The sequence below is a fragment of the Amblyraja radiata genome, chromosome 13 (genome assembly GCF_010909765.2).
Source record: "Amblyraja radiata isolate CabotCenter1 chromosome 13, sAmbRad1.1.pri, whole genome shotgun sequence".
Classification (NCBI taxonomy): domain Eukaryota; kingdom Metazoa; phylum Chordata; class Chondrichthyes; order Rajiformes; family Rajidae; genus Amblyraja; species Amblyraja radiata.
The window spans coordinates 61,234,287-61,262,236 of NC_045968.1; the positions used below are offsets into that span (position 1 = coordinate 61,234,287).

At 44.6% G+C, this 27,950-nt stretch overlaps 1 protein-coding gene across 3 annotated transcripts in view; it reads right to left on the reverse strand.

Moving 5' to 3' along the window:
• Positions 1–15,001, reverse strand: part of masp1 (MBL associated serine protease 1) — a 70,496-nt gene extending 55,495 nt beyond the window's left edge. For all 3 annotated transcript variants that reach the window (XR_004413861.1, XM_033032206.1, XM_033032205.1), the window contains exons 1-4: positions 14,907–15,001; positions 13,477–13,702; positions 6,446–6,620; positions 3,427–3,558 (exon numbers count right to left, since the gene is read on the reverse strand). Coding sequence is in view for 2 of the 3 variants with exons in the window: in XM_033032206.1 (XP_032888097.1) it covers positions 3,427–3,558; positions 6,446–6,620; positions 13,477–13,702; positions 14,907–14,911 (538 nt within the window). In the remaining variant the exon portion in view is untranslated. The remainder of the gene's footprint in view (positions 1–3,426; positions 3,559–6,445; positions 6,621–13,476; positions 13,703–14,906) is intronic.
• Between the last annotated feature and the right edge of the window lie 12,949 nt (positions 15,002–27,950).

The window sequence follows — 27,950 nt, forward strand, 5'->3', positions numbered from 1 at the left end:
AGGAAGCAACAAACCAGAGTACTGGGAGAAATTTAGAATTCAACATGAGGACAAAGAGGTTAATAGGGGAAAAATAGAGCATGAAAAAAAGCTTGTGGGGAATATAAAAACTGACTGTAAAAGCTTCTTTAGATATGCGAAGAGGAAAAGATTAATGAAAACAAATGTAGGTCCCTTACAGTCAGAAACATGTGAATTTATAATGGGAAACAAGGAAATGGCAGACCAGTTTAACAAGTACTTTGGTTCTATCTTCACCAAGGAAGACACAAACAATCTCCCAGAAATATGAGGGTTCTAGTGGGGGGGAGGAACTGAAGGGAATCCACATTAGGCAGAAAATGGTGTTAGGTAAACTGTTGGAACTGAAGGCAGATAAACCCCCAGGGCTTGATGGTCTGCATCCCAGAGTACTCAAGGAGGTGGCCCTAGAAATGGTGGAAGCATTGGTGATCATTTTCCAATGTTCTATAGACTCTGGACCAGTTCCTGTGGACTGGAGAGTACCCAAAATAACTTATAGACCAGTTAGCCTTACATCGGTAGTGGGGAAGATGCTTGAGTAGATTATTAAAGATGTAATAGCAGCGCATTTGGAAAGCAGTGACAGGACCAGGCAAAGTCAGTATGGATTTATGAAGGGGAAATCATGCTTGACTAATCTTCAGGACTTTTTTGAGGATGCAACAAATAGAATGGATAAGGGAAAACAAGTGGATGTGGTGTACCTAGACTTTCAAAATGCCTTTTACAAGGTCCCACACAAGATATTACTGTGCATAATTAGAGCACATGGTATTGGGGGTGGTGTATTGACATGGATAGAGAACTGGTTGGCAGACAGGCAGCAACGAGTGGGAATTAACAGGTCCATTTCAGAATGACAGGCAGTGACTAATGGGGTGCCACAAAGCTCAGGGACCCCAGTTATTTACAAGATATTTTACTGAATTAGACGAGGGAATTAAATGTAACATCTACAAGTTTGCGGATGACACAAAGCTGGGTGGCAGTTTGAGCTGTGAGGAGGATGCTATAAGGCTGCAGGGTGACTTGGATAGGTTTGGTGAGTGGGCAGATGCACAGCAGATGCAGTATAATGTGGGTAAATGTGAGGTTATCCACTTTGGTGGCAAGAACAAGAAGGCAGATTATCATCTGAATGGTCTGAAGGGTCTCGACGCAAAACGTCACCCATTCCTTCTCTCCAGAGATGCTGCCTGTCTTCAGCAATTTGTGTCTTTTATCTGAATGGTGTCAGATTTGGAAAAGGGGAGGTGCAACGAGACCTGGGTGTCTTTGTACATCAGTCACTGATAATAAGCATGCAGGTAGAGCAGGCAGTGAAGAAAGCAAATGACATGTGGGTCTTCACAGCAAGTGGATTTGAGTTTGAGGAGCAAGGAGATCCTACTGCAGTTGTACAGGGCCCTAGTGAGACCACATCTGGAGTATTGTGTGCAGTTTTGGTCTCCTAATTTGAGGAAGGACATTCTTGCTATTGAGGAAGTGCAGCGTAGGTTCACCAGGTTAATTCCTGAGATGGCGGAAATCACATATGATGAAAGAATGGGTCGACTGTGCTTGTATTCACTGGAATTTAGAAGGATGAGAGGGTGTCTTATAGAAACATATAAAATTCTCAAGGGATTGGACAGGCTGGATGCAGGAAAAATGTTCCCGATGTTAGAAGAGTCCAAAACCAGGGGGTCACAGTTAAAGAATAAGGGGTAGGCCATTTAGGACTGAGATGAGGAAAAACTTTTTCACCCAGAGAGTTGTGAATCTGTGGAATTCTCTGCCACAGAAGGCAGTGGAGGCTATTTCAAGAGAGTTAGATTTAGCTCTTAGAGCTAATCTAGGGATATGGGGGGAAAAGCAGGATGATCAGCTCCATGGGCCGAATGGCCTACTCCTACACCTATTTTCTATGTTTTTGTTTCTCATCTGTATTTATTGTGAAGAAGGTCATGGAGGCCATGGAATTGAAGGAAATGAATAGTGATGTATTAGAACATGGAAACATATGACATCGAACATGGAAAAGGAGGCTGTGCTGACAGTCTTAAACCTCCTAAAAGTGGATAAAACCCTGGGGCCTGACTGGAACACCATTAACATCATTTGCCGCAGGTCTTTACTTGGAAGACTGGGAAGGTGTCTAGTGTTGGGCCTTTTTTGAGAAAGAGTTTGCAAGGACAAGCCTGGGATGCTAGACTTGGGAAAGATCATGGATGGGATTTTGAGAGACTGGAACTAGCTCCTGTATAATTCTACATTTTCTTTGGTGGGCAAGTCTAGAACTAGGGGGCACATTCTCAAGATGAACGAGACACCAGGTGTGATGGCTCCCTGGTGAGAGGTTCCAGGATGTCTCAGAGCGGCTGCAGTATGGCCGCAAGGGAGTTGTTGATGTCATTGTCCACATTGGTAACAACAACATGGGTTAAAAAAGATGAACGAATGTTGGAAGCTATGAAAGAGGGTAAACAGCCGGGTATCAGGGATTGTAATCTGTGTATTATTCCTGGTGTCACGTGCTAGTGAGGGCAAAAATAGGAGGATATGGGAAAGGAGCGGGTGCAGGAGAGATTCAGGTGTTTGGACCATTGGGATCTCTTCTACAGGCATGTGGAAGAGGATGAGTGGCACCTGAACAGGAGTGGGTAGGGGGGGGGCGGCGGGGTAGAGGGGCAACAATAAAAAAGGTTTTTAATAGTAGTTAAGGAGAAAATGTTTCCAGGATCACTAACCGCAGTGCACTGGTCAAAGCTGATCAACAAACAGAGAGAGAAAGAGGAAAATTAGTTCACACAGCAAGTTATGATCTGAATGTACTGCCTAGTAGGATGGAAGAAGCAGATTTAACAGAAACTTTTAAAAGAGAGCTGACTAAAGACCAGAGGGCAAGAGACTGCAATGTTATGAGAATAAGCAGGGGAACTAAACTTATTGCATGCTTTTTCAAGGAGCAGGCACAGACAGGAAGGGAAAATTAGCTCCTGTGTGCAACAACAAAGACAAGCTGCTGCTGGAATTTAACAAGTCGAGCAGCTGATGCAAGGTCACAACCTGAAATGTCAACCATGTTCATGGCCACAACAGCTGCTGCTGCTGCTTGACCCGCTGAGATTCCCAGGGGTTTGTGTTTAACTCTGGATTCCAGTCACTGCCGTCTCTTGCATCTCCTGTGTGCTATCTTTCTATGGCTCTCCAACTGGTTTTACATAACCATTCATTGGCCAATTTTTGCACAATTGCAACTATTACAATTGCAAGTATAATTTTACCCAGCCAATGCATTTGTGAGTGAGACTATGAGGCTTTATTTCACAGGCAATGTACTGCATGCAAACCAGATGCATGCATCATATGTGCCACTTATTCGTGAGTATGAGCAGGTCCATGTGCAGAGTATGACAATACCTTTGCAAGTCCGATTATCTGAGTGAAGGATGTAGCTAAATCTACAGGAACAGTAAAATCCACCGATGTAATTGTGACAGAAATGGTCACAGGCCGAAGATTCATCCAATTTCTCCTTACACTCGTCGACATCTACAAATAAAATTGGAATCAAAGAGTCATACGCAGTGGAAAGTATTCAGCCATTTGCATTCACCTTTAACTAAATTGGACTTTAGGATAATTCCTCTCCCAGCTCTGGGGCCATATTTTTGACCTTGCGGTTACTCAAGGTCCTTTTTGAATATGTGGCAGGTCTCCATCTTCACCAACCTTTCAGTGAGCTCCAGGGCCTGACCACTTTCAGCATTCCTAAGAAACTGTTCACCCTCCATTTCAATGATATTTGCTTCAACTACCTCCTCTGGCAGCTCATTCCATATACCCATCAGCCTTTGTATCGAAAAAGTTGCCCCTCAGGTTCCCATTAAATATTTCCCCGCTCACCTTAAACCTATGTTCTTTGGTTCGTGATTCCCCTACTCTGGGAAAAAGACTATGCATTCACCCTATCTATTCCACTCACGATTTTATACAGCTCTGCAATATCACCCCTTCAACTTGCATTTTGGAAAACTGTTCCAGAAATAAGGGTTCAAATTGCATTTTGACTGCTGCGGATTCTAAACAAATCATTAAATCCGGAGTTAAACCGACCCTCAGTAACAGTAACCATAAACTCATGTTCTTTGGAAAAAGAAATCGATTATCTTTATCCAATCTGGCCTATGTGTGACTCCAGACCCACCAACGTTATGGATTCTTAACTACCTCTGTATGGCAGAAATGAGGTTCCTGGTGCGGCCCTCAACATTCACATTGTAATAGAAACATAGAAAATAGGTGCAGGATGAGGCCATTCGGCCCTTCGACCCAGCACCGCCATTCATATAACATATATAACAGATAACAATTACAGCACGGAAACAGCCCATCTCGGACGTTCTAGTCTGTGCCGAACACTTACTCTCACCTAGTCCCATCTACCTGCACTCAGACCATAACCCTCCATTCCTTTCCCGTCCATATACCTATCCAATTTCTTTTAAATGATAAAATCGAACCTGCCTCCACCACGTCCACTGGAAGCTCATTCCACACAGCTACCACTCTCTGAGTAAAGAAGTTCCCCCTCATGTTAGCCCTAAACTTCTGTCATTGTGATCATGGCTGATCGTCCCCTATCAATAACCTGTGCCTGCCTTCTCCCCATATCCCTTGACTATACTAGCCCCTAGAGCTCTATCTAACGCTCTCTTAAATCCATCCAGTGACTTGGCCTCCACTGCCCTCTGTGACAGGGAATTCCATAAATTCACAACTCTCTGGGTGAAAACGTTTTTTCTCACCTCAGTCTTAAATGACCTCCCCTTTATTCTAAGACTGTGCCCCCTGGTTCTGGACTCGCCCAACATTGGGAACATTTTTCCTGCATCTAGCTTGTCCAGTCTTTTTATAATTTTATATGTTTCTATAAGATGCCCCCTCATCCTTCTAAACTCCAGTGAATACAAGCCTAGTCTTTTCAATCTTTCCTCATATGAGGAAAGATCCCGCTATCCCAGGAATCAATCTCGTGAACCTACACTGCACTGCCTCAATCACAAGGATGTCCTTCCTCAAATTAGGAGAAGAATTGCAGAAGAACCTCTTTACTCTTCTACTGAAATCCTCTTGTTATGAAGGCCAACATTCCATTAACTTTCTTCACTGCCTGCTGTACCTGTAAGCCAACTTTCAGTGACCGGTGTACAAGGACGCCCAGGTTTCGCTGCACCTCCCCCTTACCTAACCTAACCCCATTGAGATAATAATCTGCCCCCTTGTTTTTGCCGCCAAAGTGGATAACCTCACATTTATTCTATATTATACTGCATCTGCCACGCATCTGCCCACTCACTCAACCTGTCCAGGTCACCCTGCAACCTCCTAACATCCTCTTCACTCTGTACTGGTGTGACCTGCTTGGGCTTCACCAGAATCAAGAGCAGCCTCTCAAACCTGCTTCACCATCAACATGATCATGGATTGTCCAGTCTGGATGTCAGCACCACTCTCCTGGTCTCTCCCCATACTCTGCGCCTCCCCTCTACTTCACATATCTTATGTTCAATAAGATCACCTTGTTCTTCTACAACAAATTGAGGCTCTGTAGTTGCACACTAGATTCTGCAGTTTCATTTCTTGTTTGTACTGTCCAATGTAATGTATGGTATGATATGCCTAGATAGCACTCAGATCAAAGGTTTTTACTGGACAATAATAAACTAACCTGCTCAACCTTCTTCACAAATCAATTCCTCTGGTCCAGTGATCAAGCTTGTGGAACTTCGCTGCACGGTCTTCAATGCAGACACACACTTGTTTAGATCACAGATGTAGGTAATATAATGCTCAGTTAGGTCATGATGGGCCAAGGTAGACAAGGACACAAACCTTTCTTCTGCCAGGTCATCCCAAATACATACTGGTGCTGGAAACTACAGTGCTCATTCAGTCCACTCAACCTTTGACAATGTTTGAAAGAGTCATCTGTGGCAGGGAATTCCATAAATTCACAACTCTCTGGGTGAAAAAGTTTTTTCTCACCTCAGTCTTAAATGACCTCCCCTTTATTCTAACACTGTGGCCCCTGGTTCTGGACTCGCTAAACTTTGGGAACATTTTTCAAGCTTGTCCAGTCCTTTTATAATTTTATATGTTTCTATAAGATCCCCCTCATCCTTCTAAACTCCAGTGAAAACAAGCCTAGTCTTTTCAATCTTTCCTCATATGACAGTCCCGCCATCCCAGGGATCAGGCAAGTAGGCAAATAAATTTGAAAAAGAGACTTCTACAATACCAGCTCAAAGTCTCAGTGATAGACAGTGTGCAAAGTGTTGCCCTGTCATCATTTTCCTTCCCTTACATGACACGGGTTGCTCAAGTGTCACTTCATTATCAGGCTTTGTTTTAAGTGTAGATAAGGAAACCAACTAACCGATGGCAGCATAGTGAGCTTCAAAACCAGTGAAACGCTCTTCATTGGAAAAGTCTGTCTTGAATAAGACGGTCATGGAATTGTCAAACGAGAAAACAGAGTCTTGGCCTGGGATTTTCTCAGTGTCTGTACTCTCTCGGCCACAGAATGTCTCCAGCATATCACCCGACGTGATCTGAAATCAAAAGGCACAGTTTACCACCATGTCACAGCTCTTTACCCGAGGAATAGAAGGAAGCCCCTATAGATCCAGAGCTCTTCTGTACTGCTGGGACATTCAGGCTCACATCAGCATTCTGTGGGACATTTCCAAAGACTCATCCCCAAGCTGTCCTCCCAGCCAATTTTACATCAAAAGTCTCATCCAAATTCCTTTCAAAAGCATGGATGGTTCTGTTGTTCACACTCTTCACAAAAAAGATTTTCCTCCCAATCCCTGCATTTTTATCCATCACTTCACATCTGTGAATCTGGCGCTTGAACGATCTGGTGATTCTTTTATAATTCTGGGTGTCACGAGACAAGGTCAGCATTTATAGTCCATCTGGAATTGCTCTTGAGAAGTAGAATTTCCAAGTGCTACTAGGGAGGAGTTCCAGGATCAGATTGGAGTGCGACTTTGAGGGGAACCTGCAGGCAGTGGTGTTCCCCTGTGCCTGATGCCTTTGCCCTTCATGATGGGAAGAGGGTGCAGGTTTGGGAGGAGCTTTTGGTGAAATCTGGGCAGGTACCTGTGGGACATTTAGTAGATGGAATATACTGCAGCCACTGAGTGTTGGTGGTGGAGGGTATGATTGCTTTAATGGTGGATGGGGTCCCAAACAAGAGCACTGTATTGTCCTGGATGGCCGAACTTCAAGTGTGGATGCATCTGCTCAACCTAGCTATTAAACAGCACTCCCTTACAATTCTCACAGTCAGAGTCAGAGAAACATAGAAAATAGGAGCAGGAGGAGGCCATTCGGCCCTTCGAGCCAGCACCACCATTCATTGTGATCATGGCTGATCGTCTCCTATCAATAACCCGTGCCTGCCTTCTCCCCATATCCCTTGACTCCACTAGCCCCTAGAGCTCTATCTAACTCTCTCTTAAATCCATCCAGTGATTTAGCCTCCACTGCCCTCTGTGGCAGGGAATTCCATAAATTCACAACTCTCTGGGTGAAAAAGTTTTCTCTCACCTCAGTCTTAAATGACCTCCCCTTTATTCTAAGACTGTGGCCCCTGGTTCTGGACTCGCCCAACATTGGGAACATTTTTCCTGCATCTAGCTTGTCCAGTCCTTTTAAAATTTTATATGTTTCTATAAGATACCCCCTCATCCTTCTAAACTCCAGTGAATACAAGCCTAGTCATTTCAATCTTTCCTCATATGACAGTCCCGCCATCCTAGAGAACAATCTCGTGAACCTACGCTGCACTGCCGCAATCACAAGGATGTCCTTCCTCAAATTAGGAGACCAAAACTGTACATAATACTCCAGATGTGGTCTCACAAGAGCCCTATACAACTACAGAAGAACTTCTGTACTCCTATACTGAAATCCTCTTGTAATGAAGGCGAACATTCCATTAGCTTTCTTCACTGCCTGCTGTACCTGTAAGGCAACTTTCAATGACCAGTGTAGAAGGACACCCAGGTCTCGCTGTAACTCCCCCTTACCTAATCTAACCCCATTGAGATAATAATCTGCCCCCTTGTTTTTGCCGCCAAAGTCGCACAGCAGAGTCACTGGACCTTCAGTCCATATCACCCATTGTAACTGAGTTATACACAAAGTGCTGGAGTAACTCAGCGGCATCTCTAGAGAAAAAGGATGGGTGATGTTTCATGCTTCTTCAGACTCCCCATTGGACCCATCTATACGAATCCCATTATGAGCTGCAAAATTACGATAGATGCTGAATCAACCCAATGGCATTTACATCCAAGTCATAGATAAATGGATATAAAAAACACCACTGGTCACAGACCAGCAGCCAGAATAAAACCCTTCCACCACTACCCACTGCTTTCAAAGGGCAGGCCACTTCTGAATCAAAACTACCAAGTCACCGCTCATCTCATAATCATAACCTTCTGCATCAACCTACAATGACAAACCTTGTCAACTACCGTACTAAAATCCGCTGTCCTTTCCTCAGTGATCACCTTAATTGCCTCCACAAGTTAATGACATGACCTGTTGCGGACAAAGCCACGTTGACTGTCCCTGATGATTCCATTCTGTTGCAAATGTAAATAAACCCCATCCTGGAAATCCTCTCTAATATTTACCCTACCACTGACATGAAGCTCACTGCCCAATAATTGCCTGGATTATCTTCTACTTCTCAAACAAAGGAAGTGTTTGTATTCAAGTTTACGACACTAACCAGATCTTGGGGTCACCCTAAACCACAAACTCAACTAGAACATGCTATGACGACAAATCAGGTTTGCAATACAACTACAAGCAACATTTCATATGGTGAACAACTTTAACCTCCTGACACCAGACAGCACCATTTAGGAGTGTGATATAGTTTCTACTTGGTTGAATGAGTGTAGCACCAACAGCTCTCAAGTGGTAGCTCACCAGCAAATTCCAAAAAGTCACAAAGGAACTCTAGACTTGTCGCTAACATGCATATCCAGAAAATGCAACAAAAGTAAGTTTAATAGAAGCAGAAAGATGGAAAAACATTAGTAGTGTGAGGTGCAGCGGCTACAAAAGCTTGGACCAAGGCTTGAGGCACACGTTGGGCAACGTTGATGCATACTGTTGGAGTGGTGGGTCTGACGTCAGGAACTACAGTCAGGATCACACCAGTGAAGATAACAAGAGTCAACCTCTCCAGTGGCCGTTCCTCACCCATTTGGGACCCTCCAGGGACAACCTCACAGCCACAACATCCTCTCTGCTTCCTTGGGACCCAGCCACTCTCAGTGGGAATTTCCCCAGGCACTTACCAACCCCAGGCACCTTCTCTGCCCCTCTCTCGGGTCCCTCCGTTCTCGTGGAACGTCAACTTTCCCCCTACCCCGGCGCTGTGCTCTCCCCTCCCGCAGATGTTGGCGTTGAAATTGTTATTGAAGCATTTCATGTTTATTTTCCATTCCTACACAATTTGCTGCCAAAATTCTATTATTAAATCAAGATGTTCCTGTGACATCATTGGTTTATTTCCCACACTGAATACTGCAATCAACATTCCTTATCTGTGTTTCTATTTAAAGCCGATCGTCCTCTCCTGTTCACAGAATCTCCAGTATTCGGGCTGTTTTGCCATTTTAAATTTACTCTCCACTCTACTACTATTTCTCAGAAATCTGCAACATTTTTCCAAATTCGATTTATCTCAAAGTTCCCCATTTCTAATTAAAAATTAAAATAATTCCCTCCACAGAAATGCAGCCTGACCTGCTGAATAACAGCACCTCCAGTTCCTCAAGTCTCTGATTCCTAAATTTCACAGCTATACAGCTTGGAAACAAGCCCTTCAGCCCTACTCGTCAATGCCAATTAAGATGCTCTGTCTATGCTTGTCCCATTTGCCCAAGTTTGACCCATATCGCATGAAACCTTCCCCATCCATGTATCTTTTAAATGTTGTTATAGTATCTGCATCAACTACCTCCACAGCAACTCACTCCAGATACCCATCACCCTCTTGCATGCTCCTCACTTAGTTCCTAATAACATCTTGAATTTCATTTTGTAAATGCTGAAATGAGAATGATGGAATATTTTAAATAAACAAGTAAAACTTTTGAAAATAGTTGTTTGCAACTGTTTTCCTCTTTACGCATCCCTGCACCATGTGACCAGCAGATGGAGAAATCCCTCGAGATCCTAAACTCCTGCTGTAGATCCTGAGACATCATCACACGACTGACAATGTCATATCATATCTTCAGGAGTACCGGTTTCCTTCCACATCCAAAGATAGACAGATTTGTAGATTGGCTTCGGAAAAAAATGTAAATTGTCCCTAGTGTGTAGGATAGTGCTAGTAATTGCTGGTCAGCATGGACTTGGTGGGCCGAAAGGCCTATTTCTGCGCTGTATCTTTTTAGTTTAGTTTAAAGAGACAGCGTGAAAACAGGGCCTTTGGCCCACCGAGTCCGTACCGACCCCCGCACATTAACACTATCTACACACACCAAGGACAAATTACATTTATACCAAGCTAATTAACCTACAAACCTGTATGTCTTTGGAGTGTGGGAGGAAGTCTCTCTCTGTAAAGAGAAATGGGAGCAGGCATCAAGAGGGTCAGAACAAAGTGCTAGAAAATATGAGGTAGACTTACTTTGTAAGCAGGGAGGCCGGAGACAGGGTGCAGGTTGGGGTGGATGCTTGAACAGGGTACATGGATTAACTTTGGAATGTAGAGAATGGAGGTGGTTTGTAAGCAGTAGATGGATGTGGAATTTATTGTTAGCCAGTGACTATCTATTGACTCACACCTGGTTAAGCAGGATGATACAGTGATGACTCTGGAGAGATGATCACCTGTCCACACAGCAGAATGGCTCACTCTGGTTGCCGTCATGAGCTTTTGTACTGTTCAATGACTGGGAACAGAGCTGAATTCCACAGCTCACAGCAACATAAACAACGTGATCTGTAATTGCTAATATTTATAGTAGCTCAATACTTGGGAGGACTTGTTACTTATACAATTACACTCATAACCCTCTGGTAAATGCATTCTGACTGCTGAGCCTCGAGGGCAGATCAAAAAAAGGTTCACTGTTCAGTGCAATTAATACAATTAGCTCCAATACACATGTGCCCAATGCGGGCAGTACTAGATGGGCCTGTATTTATATTACAGGTTTTCAGCGATTTAAAATGTCCTGAAATACAAACTTCAGACTGTAAAAATCAGTCCTCTCAGGACTCCACATAACCTGTACCCTGTGACGAAAAACAAATACAATTCCATGGAGCCTGAAGAAGAATCCCGACACAAAATGTCATCTGTCCATTCTCCCCACAGATGCCGCCTGATCTGCTGAGTTCCTCCAGTACTTTGTATTTTGCTCTACAGTCCAAAAGATTAAAGCACAAATGAGCCATCAACAATACTGGCCCCGCTAATGCTGGGCTCACGTTAGAAAAGCACACATCACCACACGGGAGGCGATTAGCCCACCACGTCCACTTACACCAACAAAGAGCAATTTTAATTCATCCTATTCCCCGACTGCAGCAACACAGAGGCCAGCAGATCGTGACATATTGTGTACATTTATTCAAGAAGGGCAGTAGGAAAAAAACAGGTAGCTACAGGACAGCGAGTAGAACTCTAGTGAGAGGAAGTTATTTATGATTCACCCAATTTATCTCTACTTGGTAAGGCAGGAATTAATCAAAGATCGTCAAACACAACTTCAGGGGGGAGAGCCCATGTGACCAATATTGTGAATAGAGGCCTGTGACCATGGCCTATCACAGGGATCAGACCAAAGGACCTTTATACTTGTTATATACATTATAACAGAGCAGTGCTGAACTACTATCTACCTCTTTGGTGACCCTAGGACTATCCATGATTGGACTTTTCTGGTTTTACCTTGCACTAAACATTATTCCCTTATCGTGGATCTATACACTGTAAATGGATAGATTGTAATCATGTATTGTCTTTTTGCTGACTGTTTAGCACGCAACAAAAGCTTTTCACTGTACCACGGTACACATGGGAATTAAATAAACATATATGATTTGGATATAATGTAGGAAGTATGATTAATAAGTTTAATCACACATAAACTGGTGGTGTAGTTGATAGCAAGGATAGTTGTGGCCACTGGATGACGTTGAATAGTTGGAAGTTCAGATGCATGGACATGGTGGCTCAAAGGCCTGTTGCTGTGCTATATAGCCGAGACTCTCTGAATGCTCACCCAGGTAGATTCAACTGTGGTCATGTGTTGTCTCTTCGTTATCTCACAGCTGCCAGTTACAGCCCCCATTATTCTTGGGGTCAAATATTTTCTCAACTCCTCTTTCATTCATTTACTAATTGTCTTGAACCTTGTGAGCATTTGGGTGGCATGGCACTGGGCAAGTAACCAGATGTACTCACAATCGGTTTCAAATCCCAATACAGCTTCTGTGATTAAAATTAAATACTGGAAACAGTTGGGAGATAACAGGATCTATAGAAAGAGATTGTTTTAGGTGTCAGACCCTTCATTACAATGAGTGGATGGTAGATTCTTGTCTGGTCTCTGAAACAGCCTGACAACTGGGACAGGAAACAAGCGCAGGCTTCGCCAGCGACTACCACAGCTCCTGAACGCATTCAGACGACCATTCCCCCAAAATGGATCCATCCTATTCACCCTACCTCCGCTTAGCTATTGTGTGGACCTCGCATCCTTCATACTTGTGTTCCAAAGAAAACTATTCCAGCCTACCTAGTGTCAGAGAACTGAAATTATTCAGCCATTGCAATAGCCTCTCCAGTGTTAATCATTCCGATACAGAGACTGGAGGAGCACACAGGTGTATAAACTAGCATTTCATAATTGAATTGACCACTTCTCGACGATTATTCTATGTTACATTTGCTACGCGGTAACCATGATAAAGGTGCACCCTAGTTCCTGGTTTGGAAATGTTGCCCAGCATGTAGAGATGTGCTACATAACTCTGAGTGAGACTAGATCAGTGGTGGGCTGATTAATATCTACATTAACCATTTGGATCAGAATGTACACGGCGTGATGAGATAGCATAAACAGCGAGATCTATTAAATAACCTGGGGGAATAATATAGGAAAATCTGGAGTTCACATTTTTTCAGGAAAAAGTGAAAAGCTGCTGAAAATCTAAAATAAAACAAGAAAATGCTTGAATTACCCAATAGGCCAGACAGCATCTGTGATGAGAGAAACAGTCAATGTTTCTGGTTACCATTGTTTTAGCACACCTGTTGTTTGACTGTTGTGCATTTTATGTTTTTATTTTCGTTATTTTATACAGTGGAATGTAATCAGCAACTTGGGTTTGATCACTCTGCTGCCAACCTACCTTCACATAGTCGTATTCACAGAGGTAGGAGGGCTCGAGGTCAAAGTGCATGAAATAGAGCTTGATACGGAATCCGAGAGGCACGGTGATGTTCCAGGTTATGTCTGTATCACTCGGATAACCCTCCGGATAATTGGGCGACTGAAACTTCCCAAACATCCCAACCAGCTCAGTGACATTTGCTCCACACAGGGGCAGGAAGCAGAGCACAAAGAACCAGAAGCATCTGCCAAAGTAGAGTGAGCATTAGAACATTCAATACTTTATCAATTCAACACAAAATTAACACACCCAGCATAGAGTTTAACAAAACTAATATATGCTAGAGAACAGGACATTCCTCAGTGACATTTATAACAAGAAGATACAAATCAACACCTCCTTCCGGAGGTGCTACTGAGAAGCCGCGGCAGGCCTGAGCCTCGCTATTCAGAGATAGAGCCTCGCAGGCCGGCGGTGGAGCCTCACGGCGTTAGTGGAGAGGTCGGCACGACGGTCGATGATGGTGCTGACTGATGAACGAGGACAGACACTCGGAAATGTGGACATCACTGCCAAGGGAAGGAACAGAGGAGGACCCGGCGTGGGGGGGGGGGGGGGGGGGGGGGGGGGGTCCTTTATGGGCAACTATTTGCATACCTTGGGTATGCATGCTAAGAATTTCACTGTGACTTGTCACATGTGACAATAAAGTATTCATTTCACTGAAGCACAAGAGCAGGCCACAGATTCCCAGTCTCTCCACCAATCTCAAGCAGCACACTCCAGCCAAGGCTAACCTCTTCTGTGAGTTGGCCAGACCAGACACAGAATGACATCCACCACAGCTATTCCTTCAAAACCACATTCCAAGCACCATTGTTTTGAGAACCACAGGACATCATCCCACAGCATCTAATAGTCCCTCACTCCTCCTTCAATATAATCACTGTTGTAACATGGCAAATTTGGTAGCTACATGAGATAGAACAAACTCCCCAAAACTGGTGGGTGTGGGGGAGCAGGGTGGGTGTGGGTGTGGGGGAGAGGGGGTGGGTGTGGGGGAGCGGGGGTAGTGGGTGTGGGGGTCCGGGGGGGGGGGGGGTTGTGGGGGTCCAGGGGGGGAGCGGTGGAGCGGGTGGGTGTGGGGGTCCGGGGGGGGGAGCGGGGGGGGTGGGGTGTGGGGGGGGGGGTGTTCCGGGGGAGGGTGGGTGGGTGTGGGGGGTCCGGGGGGTGGGGTGGGGAGTGGGGGGGGGTGGGGTGTGGGGGGGAGCGGTGGAGGGGTGTGTGGGGGGGGAGCAGGTGGGGGGGAGCGGGGGGGGGGGTGGGGTCCGGGGGGGGCGGGGGGGGGGGGGGGTGGTGTGTGGTGTGTGGGTGTGGTGAGCGGGTGTAGGTTTGTGGGGGGGGAGCAGGTGGGGGGGAGCGGGGGAGGTGATGGAACCCTCACTCACCCCATCCTCGGCTTCGCTCCGCGGCTGAACACAGAATAAAGCCCGGCGGCTGCAGCGTCCCGCGACCCAGGCCCCGCCCGTCAACCACAAACCCCGCCCCAGGCCCCGCCCATCAACCACAGACCACGCCCACCAGACCACAACCCCCGCCCCAGGAACCGCCTCCAGCCCCGCCCATCAACCACAGGCCCCGCCCATCAACCACAGGCCCCGCCCATCAACCACAGGGCCCACCCCCAGATCACAGACCCAGCCCAAAGCCCACAGACCCAGCTCGTCCCCGCCCCCCAGACCACAGGCCGCGCCCCCACACACCCCCTCGCCCCATTTGCCCCGCCCCTCACCCACACCCAACACAAACCTTGCCCTTCATATCCAAACCACAGACCCCAAGACCCTGCTCACACATTGCCCTTCGTAGTATATCTGTCCTCGGCTTATCAGCCCCATTCACTGATCCCCAAGACCCGACTTCCCAAAATCCCACACATCCTGAGACCCCACATTTCCTGAAAGCCCATAGGGAGGTTGCACGGCATTCAGGTCACGACACATGACCCGTGCTGTTGCTACGCTACGCCAACTGGAGTACACGCGATGAACTGCAGGTAAGCTCTGACCATTGTTTCCAGCGTAGCGGGCCTGTTAAAAGCCGCCGAAATTGTCAATTTTTGCATTGTAAATAATTTAGCCTACTTCAGAGTTCCAAAAGTGAGGAGAAATGACGGTAGATAGAAGCGAGAGCTGAAGGGACAACAACAGCCAGAGTGCTTGGCGAACATTGGCTGTTTGCTCACTGCATTTCATCAACAGTAAGGCATTATCTGTGTTTTTTCTTGATTCCTTTGGCATCTAAAAAGTTTCAGAAGTGATAAATCTGGCTGTAAAATTTTTAAATCGCCCATGGTTCTCAAGTGGGTTTTTACATACAAAAAGAAAACGGCTGAAGCAAAATTTATAGCCAGATTTATCACTTCTGAGACGTTTTAGATATCAAAGGAATCAAGAAAAAAAACAAATAATGCCTTACTGTTGATGAAATGCAGTGAGCAAACGCGATAATTCCCAATATTTTCAATTTCGATATCTGCACGGCCATTGTTTGCTAAGCACTTTAGCTGTTGTTGGCCCTTCAACTCTCACTTCTCTTTACCTTCATTTCGCTTCACGTTTGGAATTCTGAAGTTGGGTGCATGTCTCTCACACTTACCCCGATTTCCACAATTTTTTACAGCGCAAAAATTCAACATTTTGGTGGTTTTTAACAGGAAGGAAAGTACGCGTTTCGTGTATTAACAACATATACCGGAAGCTGCGATGTCCTCCAGATGGATTGAGCGGCTCCATGCGTCAAGCCCTATGACCCAGTGACCTTGGGTGCAACCCCCCTATACTCCCGGAAAACTCGGCTCCCTGTGACCCTAACTCCCTGAGACCCCATTCCCTGAGAGACCCATACCCTGAGCCACATAGGGAGCCCACAATCAGGCACTGCTCCTGCTCCAGACCCATTCCTTGCCACCGCCTGCACTGTATCTACATAGTCATAGAGTCTTAGAATAATACATTGTGAAAACAGGCCCATCAGCATAACTTGCCCACTCCGGCCATTATGTCCCAACTATACCTGTCTCACCTGCCCGCGTTTTTGCCCATGTCCATCCAAACCAATCCTATCCATGTACCTGTCTAACTTTTTTAAACGTTAGGATAGTCCCTACCTCCACGACCTCCTCCGGCAGCTTGTTGCTTCCCCCCACCACCATATGTGTCAAAATGTTACCCCTCAAGTTCCTATTAAATCTTTTTCCCTCCACATTAAATCTATGTCCTCTGGTCCTTGATTCACCTACTCTGGGCAAAGGGTTCTGTGCATCTACCCGATCTATGCCTCCTATTGTTTTATACACCTCTATAAGATCATCCCAAAATCTCCTGTGCTCTAAGGAATTGAGTCCCAGCCGACTCAACTTAGACCCTGGCAATATCATTGTAAATTGTCTCAGTACCCTCTCCATCTTAACAACGTCTTTTCTATAACATGGTTCCCAGAACTGAACACAATATTCTAAATGTGGCCTCATCAACGTCTTATACAACTGCAACATGACTTCACAAGTTCTCTACTTGTGTTGCCACGTTCAAGGAGTTATAGATAGCCAAGATCTCTCTGTACATCAATGATGTTAAGAGTCTTGCCTTTAAATGTATACTCTCCCTTTACAATCGAACAAAGATTTATAGTTCGAGAAACAGCACAGTTCTAAGATGATAATTAATCTAAGATAGACACAAAATGCTGGAGTAACTCAGTGAGACAGGTGGCATCTCTGGAGAGAAGGAATAGGTGACGTTTCGGGTCGAGACTGAACAAGGGTCACCTATTCCTTCTCTCCAGAGTTGCTGCCTGTCCCACTGATTTATTCCAGCATTTTGTGTCTATCATTCGATTTAAACATAGAATCATGGACATAGAAAATAGGTGCAGGAGTAGGTGATTCGGCCCTTCGAGCCAGCACCGCCATTCAATATGATCATAGAAACATAGAAAATAGGTGCAGGTGTAGGCCATTCGGACCTTCGAGCTAGCACTGCCATTCAATATGATCATAGAAACATAGAAAATAGGTGCAGGTGCAGGCCATTTGGCTCTTCGAGCCAGCACCGCCATTCATTGTGATCATGGCTGATCGTCCCCTATCAATAACCCGTGCCTGCCTTCTTCCCATATCCCTGTGACTCCACTAGCCCCTAAATCTCTATCTAACTCTCCCTTAAATCCATCCAGTGACTTGGCCTCCACTGCCCTCTGTGGCAGGGAATTCCATAAATTCACAACTCTCTGGGTAAAAAGGTTTTTTCTCACCTCAGTCTTAAATTACCTCCCCCCTTATTCTAAGTGTGGCCCCTGGTTCTGGACTTGCCCAACATTGGGAACATTTTTCCTGCATCTAGCTTGTCCATTCCTTTTATAATTTTATATGTTTCTGATATAAGATCCCCCTCATCCTTCTAAACTCCAGTGAATACAAGCCTAGTCTTTTCAATCTTTCCTCATAAGATAGTCCCGCCATTCCAGGGATCAATCTCGTGAACCTACGCTGCTGCACTGGATGTCCTTCCTCAAATTAGGAGACCAAAACTGTACATAATACTCCAGATGTGGTCTCACCAGAGCCCTGTACAACTGCAGAAGAACCTCTTTACTCCTATACTGAAATCCTCTTGTTATGAAGGCCAACATTCCATTAGCTTTCTTCACTGCCTGCTGTACCTGTAAGCCAACTTTCAGTGACCGGTGTACAAGGACGCCCAGGTCTCGCTGTACCTCGCCCTTACCTAACCTAACCCCATTGAGATAATAATCTGCCCCCTTGTTTTTGCCGCCAAAGTGGATAACCTCACATTTATCTATATTATACTGCATCTGCCACGCATCTGCCCACTCACTCTACCTGTCCAGTTCACCCTGCAACCTCCTAACATCCTCTTCACAGTTCACACTGCCACCCAGCTTTGTGTCATCCGCAAACTTGCTAGTGTTGCTCCTAATTTCCTCTTCCAAATCATTAAAATATATGGTAAACAGTTGCGGCCCCAACACCGAGCCTTGCGGCACTCAACTTGCCACTGCCTGCCATTCTGAAAAGTACCCGTTCACTCTTACTCTTTGCTTCTGGTCTGCCAACCAATTTTCTGTCCATGTCAACACCCTACCCCCAATACCATGTGCTCTAATTTTAGTCACCAGTCTCCCGTGCGGGACCTTATCAAAGGCTTTCTGAAAGTCTAGATACACTACATCCACTGGCACCCCTTCATCCATTTTACTTGTCACATCCTCAAAAAATTTCAGAAAATTAGTCAAACATGATTTCCCTTTCATAAATCCATGTTGAATTGGACTAATCCTTTTACTGCTATCCAAATGCCTCATTATTACCTTGTTAATAATTGACTCCAGCATCTTTCCCATCACCGAAGTCAGGCTAACTGGTCTGTAATTCCCCGTTTTCTATCTCGCTCCTTTCTTGAAAAGTGGGATAACATTAGCTATCCTCCAATCCACAGGAACTGATCCTGAATCTATTGAACATTGGAAAATGATCACCAATGCGTCCACTGTTTCTGGAGCCACCTCCCTGAGGACCCTGGGATGCAGACCATCAGGTCCAGGGGATTTATCATCCTTCGGCCCCATTAGCCTACCCAATACTATTTCTCGCCTAATGAAAATTTATTTCAGTTCCTCTACCCCCTTAGATCCACTGTCCTCCAGTACATCTGGGAGATTGTTTGTGTCTTCCTTAGTGAAGACAGATCCGAAGTACCTATTCAACTCTTCTGCCATTTCCTTGTTGCCCATAATAATTTCACCTGTGTCTGCCTTCAAGGGACCCACATTTGACTTTGCTACTCTTTTTCCCTTAACCTATCTAAATAAGCTTTTACTGTCCTGCTTTATATTCCTGGCCAGCTTCCCTTCGTACTTCATCCTTTCAGACCGTATTGCCCGTTTTGTTTCCTTCTGTTATCCTATGAAAGTTTCCCAATCCTCTGGCTTCCGGCTACTCTTTGCTGTGTTATACATCTTTCTTTTAGTTTTATTTCATCCATAACTTCTCTTGTCAGCCACGGTTGCCTCCTACTCCCCTTAGAATCTTTCTTCCTTTTTGAAATGAAATGATCCTGCGTCTTCTGGATTATGCCCAGAACTTCCTGCCATTGCTGTTCCACCGTCATTCTTGCTAGGATCCCTTTCCAGTCTACCTTGGCCAGCTCCCCTCTCATGCCTTCATAGTTCCCTTTGTTCAACTGCATCACTGACACTTCCAATTTAACGTTCTCCTTCTCAAATCATGGCTGATCATCCAAAATCATGGCTGATAATCCAAAATAAGTACACAGTTCTGGCTTTTCCCCCATATCCCTTGATTCCCTTAGCCCTAAGAGCTAAATCTAACTCTCTCTTGAAAACATCCAGTGAATTGGCCTCCACTGCCTTCTGTGGCAGAGAATTCCACAGATTTACAACTCTCAGGGTGAAAACATTTTTCCTCATCTCATTCTTAAATGGCCTACCCCTTATTCTTAAACTGTGACCCCTGGTTCTGGACTCCCCCAACATCGGGAATTTTTTTCCTGCATTTACCCTGTCCAATCCTCTAAGAATTTTATAGGTTTCTATAAGATCACCTCTCATCCTTCTAAATTCCAGCGAATACAAGCCCATTTGACCCATTCTTTCATCATGCGTCCGTCCCGCCATTCCGGGAATTAACCTGGTGAACCTATGCAGCACTCCCTCAATAGCACTAATGTCCATCCTCAAGTTAGGACAAACAAAGTTGCACACAATACTCAAGTTGCGGTCTCACCAGGGCCCTACAACTGAAGTAGGACCTCCTTGCTGCTAAACTCAAATCCTCTCACAACCTCATGACTTTCTTCACTGCCTGTTGTGCCTGCATGCTTACTTTCAGTGACTGATATAGAAGCACATCCAGGTCTTGTTGCACCTCCCCTTCTCCGAATCTGACACCATTCAGCTAATAATCTGCCTTCCTGTTCTTGCCACCAAAGTGGATAACCTCACATTTAATCATATTATATTGCATCTGCCATGCTTCTGCCCACTCTCCCAACCTTTCCAAGTCACCCTGCAGCCTCATAGCGTCCTCCTCGCAGCTCGCACAGCCACCCAGCTTTGTGTCTTCAGCAAACTTAGAGATGTTACATTTAATTCACTAATCTAAATCATTAATTGGTTATATTGAGAAGGGAATGGAGGGTTATGGTATGAGTGCAGGCAGGTGGGACTAAGGGAAAAAAATTGTTCGGCGCGGACTTGTAGGGCCGAGATGGCCTGTTTCCGTGCTGTAATTGTTATATGGTTATATGGTTATATGGTTATATTAATATGTATTGTAAACAACTGGGGTCCCAGCACTGAGCCTTACGGCACCCCACTAGTCACTGCCTGCCATTCTCAAAAGGACCCGTTAATTCCTACTCCTTGCTTCCTGTCTGCCAACCAGTTCTCTATCCATATCAATACCCCACCCACAATACCATGTACTGTAATTTTGCACACTAATCTCTTGTGTGGGACCTTGTAAAAGACTTTTTGAAAGTCCTGATACACCACATTCACTGGCTCTCCCTAATCCATTCTACTTGTTACATCCTCGAAAAATGCCAAAAGTTAAATCCATTCTGATTTTGAACGATCCTGTCACTGCTTTCCAAAAGCGCTGCTATAACATCTTTAATAATCGACTCCAGCATCTTCCCCACTAACGATGTAAAGCTAACTGGTCAATAATTCCACGTTTTCTCTCGCCCTCCTTTCTTAAAAAGTAGAATTACATTGGCTACCCTCCAGTCCACAGGAACTGATCCAGATTTAATACTATCCTTCTCTTCCCTCGTCAACCACGGTTGAGCTAGCGGCCCAGTTTTATTTTTTTGCCAGACAGGGATGAACAATTTCTGGAGTTCATCCATACGATCTTTAAATCTTCCCCATTGCAACTCTACTGTCAACCCTTTAAGTATAATTTGCCAGCCTATCCATGCCAATTCCTGTCTCATACCTTCAAAGTCTCCTTTATTCAAGTTTAGGGCCCTAGTCTCTGAATTAACCGTGTCACTCTCCATCCTAATGCAGAATTCCGCTATCTGCAGTTCTTTCCTACTGATAATTAATCTAGCTTCCCTTGTGCCAGAAGCTGCGGAACATTCTGGAAGGGGAGGGTGAACAGCCGGAGGTCAAGCTCCATATCATTAAAACATAAGAAACAGCAGGACTAGACTACCCAGTCTCCAGCCTGCTGTGCTGTTACAGCTAATTCTTGGCGTTAAAGCAACTTTCCTGCTCTTTTTCCATACTCCTTAACTCCTTTGCGGTTTTAATATGCCTATCTCCGCCTTAAACATAATTAACAAATGCCTCCACTATCATCCCCTCTAAACTCATCAGCAAGCTCCCAGACCTTGGTGTCCATACCTGTCATTGCAGACAGATTTTTCACTTCCTCATCGGCAGACCTCAATCAGAGAAGATCATTACCAACTTCTCCTACTCACTGACCATCAACACAGCAGCAACTTAAGGCTATGTGTTCAGACCACTTCTCTACTCTCATGACTGTGTGTCTAAAGCCCAGCTCCAGTGCCATCTACAAATTTGCTGATGACACCACTATAGTGGCCAAATAACAGGCGGTGATGAGTAAGTGCACAGGAGAGAGATAGAACGCCTGGGTGAGTGGTGCCGCAACAACAATCTCTCGTTCGACGCCAGCTTCCAATGGCACACCTGGGAATTGGCCGTTAGGCAAATGCGTGGAATTAGATCCTCGCCATGAGGGAGGTTGGCCGTGGAGATAGCACTGACATGACTTGATCATTGGTGATCATTTTCCAATGTTCAATAGATTCAGGATCAGTTCCTGTGGATTGGAGGATAGCTAATGTTATCTCACTTTTCAAGAAAGGAGTGAGAGAGAAAATGGGGAATTACAGACCAGTTAGCCTGACTTCAGTGGTGGGAAAGATGCTGGAGTCAATTATTAAAGAGGTAATAATGGGACATTTGGATAGTCAATGTGGATTTATGAAAGTGAAATCATGTTTGACTAATCTTCTGGAATTTTCTTAGGATGTGACAAGTAAAATGGATGAATGGGTGCCAGTGGATGTAGTGTATCTAGACGTTCAGAAAGCTTTTGATAAGGTCCCGCACGGGAGACTGGTGACTACAATTAGAGCACATAGTATTGGGGGTAAGGTGTTGACATGGATAGAAAATTGGTTGGCAGACCGGAAACAAAGAGTAGGAGTGAACGGGTCCTTTTCAGAATGGCAGGCAGTGGCGAGTGGAGTGCCACAAGGCTCGGTGTTGGGGCCACAACTGTTTACCATATATATTAATGATTTGGAAGAGGGAATTAGGAGCAAGTTTGCGGATGACACAAAGCTGGGTGGCAGTGTGAACTGTGAAGAGGATGTTAGGAGGTTGCAGGGTGACCTGGACAGGTTGAGTGAGTGGGCAGATGCGTGGCAGATGCAGTATAATATAGATAAATGTGAGGTTATCCACTTTGGCGGCAAAAACAAGGGGGCAGATTATTATCTCAATGGGGTTAGGTTAGGTAAGGGCGAGGTGCAGCGAGACCTAGGTGTCCTTGTACACCAGTCACTGAAAGTTGGCGTGCAGGTACAGCAGGCAGTGAAGAAAGCTAATGGAATGTTGGCCTTCATAACAAGAGGATTTCAGTATAGGAGTAAAGTGGTTCTTCTGCAGTTGTATAGGGCTCTGGTGAGACCACACCTGGAGTATTGTGCACTGTTTTGGTCTCCTAATTTGAGGAAGGACATCCTTATGATTGAGGCAGTGCAGCATAGGTTCACGAGATTGATCCCTGGGATGGCGGGACTGTCATATGAGGAAAGAATGAGGAAAGAATGAAATGACTAGGCTTGTATTCACTGAAGTTAAGAAGGATGAGGGGTGTTCTTATAGAAACATATAAAATTATAAAAGGACTGGACAAGCTTGATGCAGGAAAGATGTTCCCAATGTTGGGCGAGTCCAGAACCAGGGGGCCACAGACTTAGAATAAAGAGGAGATCATTTAAGACTGAGGTGAGAAAAAACGTTTTCACCCAGAGAGTTGTGAATTTATGGAATTCCCTGTCACAGAGGTCAGTGGAGGCCAAATCACTAGATGGATTTAAGAGAGTGTTAGATAGAGCTCTAGGGGCTAGTGGAGTCCAGAGATATGGGGAGAAGGCAGGCACTGGGTTATTGATAGGGGATGATCAGCCATGATCACAATGAATGGCGGTGCTGGCTCGAAGGGCCGAATGGCCTCCTCCTGCACCTATTTTCTATGTTTCTATGACTTCGCTGGACACCCTGCGAATTTGGAGGGTTTTACACTGATCTTTCTTCCCTCAGGAATCTTCAAAGAGAATGGATCCCAGAATGGATGAGAGAAAAAGTTAATAATTTCCATGGACTGTATTTACTCAGTAAGTATCTTGGTGTCTACAAGCGTACAAGGCTTGTCCAATAGCATGTTGCAAATTTCGGCTGAACCAAAACTTAATACATAATATACCAATGAAAATCGTTGTCATATTACCCCAGATGAAGTCACAGTCCTAATGCTCCATGTCCCAAATCCAACACACATTTCACTTCTCCTTGACCCACCTATCCCACACACACCTACACCACACCCAGGGCCCATTGCTCTCAATGTCCCATCCCATTGCTTTATCAATCATTTCTCAACCCATCCCATTACTCCATTTTCATTGCTCCATGTCACAGCATCACACCCCAAAACCATTGGTCTTGCTGCGATCCTCCTACCTCATGATGACAGAATCTTATATTAGAAATCATTTTTCAAAGGTCACTCTGGTAGCTGGTTGGGTGTTTGCACAAGCTCGATTAGTCATTTCAAGGCAAGGGGCTTGTTGTTACCACTTTAGGCAGTTGGAGCAAGGGGCAGAATCTGTCATTTGCATCTGCTGTGAGGTCATAGATAGCCTGGTGATATCACAAAGGTGTGCCGCAAGACTCACCTCTTTGAGTTAGCAAGAAATTAACACTCACGCTGGGCACAAAATGCTGGAGTAACTCAGCGGCTCAGGCAGCATCTCTGGACAACATGAATAGGTAATGTTTCGGGTCGGGTTAGTTTTTCAGACTTCTTTTTCAGTAGAAGGGCCCCGACCCAAAATGTTGCCCATCCATGTTCTCCAGAAATGCTGCCTAATTTACAAATTTACAAACCAAATTCCTCAGTTTTAAACTGTTTTCCCCCTCTGACTCACTTCTAACTCTCCTCCCTCTCGGGCTAGAGCCAATCAGTGCTTTTTCCTGCTTCTCTTTGTTGCTGTTTCTTCAAAATCCACGAGGCTGAGTTAGAAACTGGCAAGTATGATGTTGTGGGAATTACTGAGACATGGCTGCAAGAGGGCCAGGGCTGGGAACTGAATATTCAAGGGTATATCTCCTATCGAAAAGACAGACAGGTGGGCAGAGGGGGTGGGGTTGCCCTGTTGGTGAGGAATTAACTCCAGTCGCTTGCAAGGGGTGACATTGAAACAGGAGATGTGGAGTCAGTATGGATAGACCTAAGGAATTGTAAGGGTAAAAAGACCCTAATGGTAGCAATGTTACAACATTTTGAGATTTAAAAAATCAAGTCTGCAATTTATCCCATCAGATAAAGCATAAAAATAAGTTTAATTTGACACCAAATTCACTTTCATATCTCAAGTATTAAAAAAGTTATGGCCATTTTCATACTCGGAAATTAGCATCTTGTTCCCTATTGATTTTCTATGGACATTACAAAAAAGCTGTGATCTTGGACAGTCAAAAGCCCGTAACTTTCTTAAGAATTAAGAGAACTGAATGAAATTTTCACTTATCATAGATTGAAGCATTCTGAAAAAATATAAAACAATCTTACTTGGATGACCTGAAATTAAAGCATATAATTAGTTAGTTACCTAATTGTAGCTAATTACAAAATTGACCGTTGTGACAGAAATAGTAATAAACAACCAGACTGCCTTGAAAATTCAAAAATGTGATATTCTCAAGATCAGAACTTTAATATTATTGTATAATATGCTGTAAGTCTGTTATGGATAGGTAAATAAATTACAATTTCTAGCAAAAGACCAAGTCTTTATGGAGAAGATCAGCTGCTAGCTGGTACATTGGCATATAATCAGTAGCATCATCATACTCCTCAGACTGCAACCAATAAGCAATTCTGTACATGTTGTTTTTCCTCAACTTTTCAATTTTGGCATTGTAAACTACAAGTTTTTGATCTTCAAACCACGCATGACATGCCTTTCTGCCAACTACTTTCCCACTAATAATGTCGTGTAGATCATCACATTTGGAATAGTCCAAATTCGGATAATCTCTGCGAATGCTGTTTAAGTCTCTTTCAATTTTTTCCCTAGTTTTTTCCTCTCTTTCGTGTCTCGAGCATGCTCCTTGCCTTTCTGTTGCTTGATGATTTCTGCTCTCAATTCCTTCTGTTTTTTCTTCCGTGTGTTCCTCTGCACTCTCCCCCATGTCACTGCCTTACAGAGCACCTCCTCCCTACGATGCTCCTCGAGATTATCAAGGAAGTTGACTGTTTTATTCTTGCAGGCCCGCATCCTACATGGCAAATAACACATGGTGGCTTTGGGAGATTTCTGTTTCGATGAACTAAACATCCCCATTATCTCCTCCGCATCAATGTTGTGTGATCTTGCTGATGCAGTCTCCTCCTTCAGTTTCTCAGTTACATCAAGTTCAAAGTATTTACTATACTGCCTCTCCAACACAGTGATGACAGCTTGAAGACAGCTCCTCATCTTTGAACTGAACCGTGGATGTACTGGTAGCTCCTGAAGTTTTGTCAATGTGGCATCAAGATGTACCTCCTCACCGAAGAAATCTTCCCTTGCCAATATCAATTTCTCTGGATCTTCTGTGGCTTCCTTAAGAGCAGCAATCACCCCTTTAACCACTTTGATGCCATCAACATGGTTGATCTGATTCTGGCTTGAAGTGTAGAAGCACTTCATCCAAGGCCCAGTCAGATATTTGCCAAGTAAGCCCAATATCTGAAGTTCTACTTTTGCTTCAGCCTGGGTGAAGTCATGGAGGATGGCGCTTTTCAACCCCCCACAATATATTCCGCTATTCAGCAGTGCAACAAAGTCATCATAATGTTCTATTAGCTTGCCACTAATGTGAAACAGTATGTGCAATCTGTTGCCACGGTACCGTGGGAGGACACCTCGGGGGATGTTCCTGTCATCTAAAAATGCGACAAATCCTTTTGGGTCCGGTCCCCTTTTCCGTTTTTATAACGAAGCTTGCTCATCTGCAGAATGGCATTTACTGCTAGACAGTCTTTCCCAAACAAGAATTGTCCTCCAGATTGTTTCTGCATTTTTAGGGCTGAGCGAACTGATGTAGCAATGGAGTCAAGAGGATGTAAGTGGCAGTAGAGCTCGTTCAAATATTTACCCCACTCACTACTCACAATTGTAATAGCAGCATGATTTGCTGCACAACCGGTCACTCATTGTGTTTGAAATGTTGGCGATTATATTTTGTCTGGTTTCTTGATAATTTGCTTGCAGATTGAAATAAGTGTAGGTTTTACATAAATTGTCAATTGTTTCACAAATATGTTGTGCATAGTCCTCAGCAGTCCCACCAGCCAATTCCTCGACTGCTGCAGAGACATTTGTTTGTGGTGGTGAAATGAACGCTGTTAATGTGGGTCTCTTCCTGGGTGGTTGCGTCAAAACCCACAATCAAACCCTCTGTTGCAAGGAGCATCTCTGCTGTTTGCAACTCAGCAATAGCCCCCAATTCTCGGGCCATAACTTCAACTGCACTGCGTTGTGGAACATGATCCAGATGAAGTCCACTCCGCTTGTAGAACTGGCTTATCAGGATTGGAATGTTTGCTGTGGGAGTTTTGTTTACAATACAGTCAAACACATGCATCCTTATTGTTGAGGAGTAAGTTTTCTGGCCCACCTTTGCCTTGACAATACTGGCAGCCTGCAGAGTTTCGATTGTTTCTTTGAGGACAAGAATGTCAAATTCGAGGCGTCTCACATCCTCTTCCCTGTCCTTTAAATTTTCTTGACATTTTCTGAGCTGTTGAATTGAAACAATTTTCCTCTTTTTCGTACTGCCACGAAACGTCAGCAATTGTCTGTGTGCTTTTTTAAGTTTCAAAAACTCTGCCTTGGTGTTAGAGAGCTCTCGTGCCAAAGTGTTATCATGTAATTTGGTTTTGAGTTCCTGAATCTTTCTGTCCTTTGAATCTATTTGCTTTTGCTTTATCTTTAAGGCTTGATTAACTATACGTTTGGGAGTTTTCAACCGTGCCCTAAGTTCACTGATCTTTGTGTGGTACTTTGTTGAAAGAGCAGCCCTGGATTCGGACACAAACTTTAGTCTTTTCTTCAATTTCTGTTTCCCTGGTG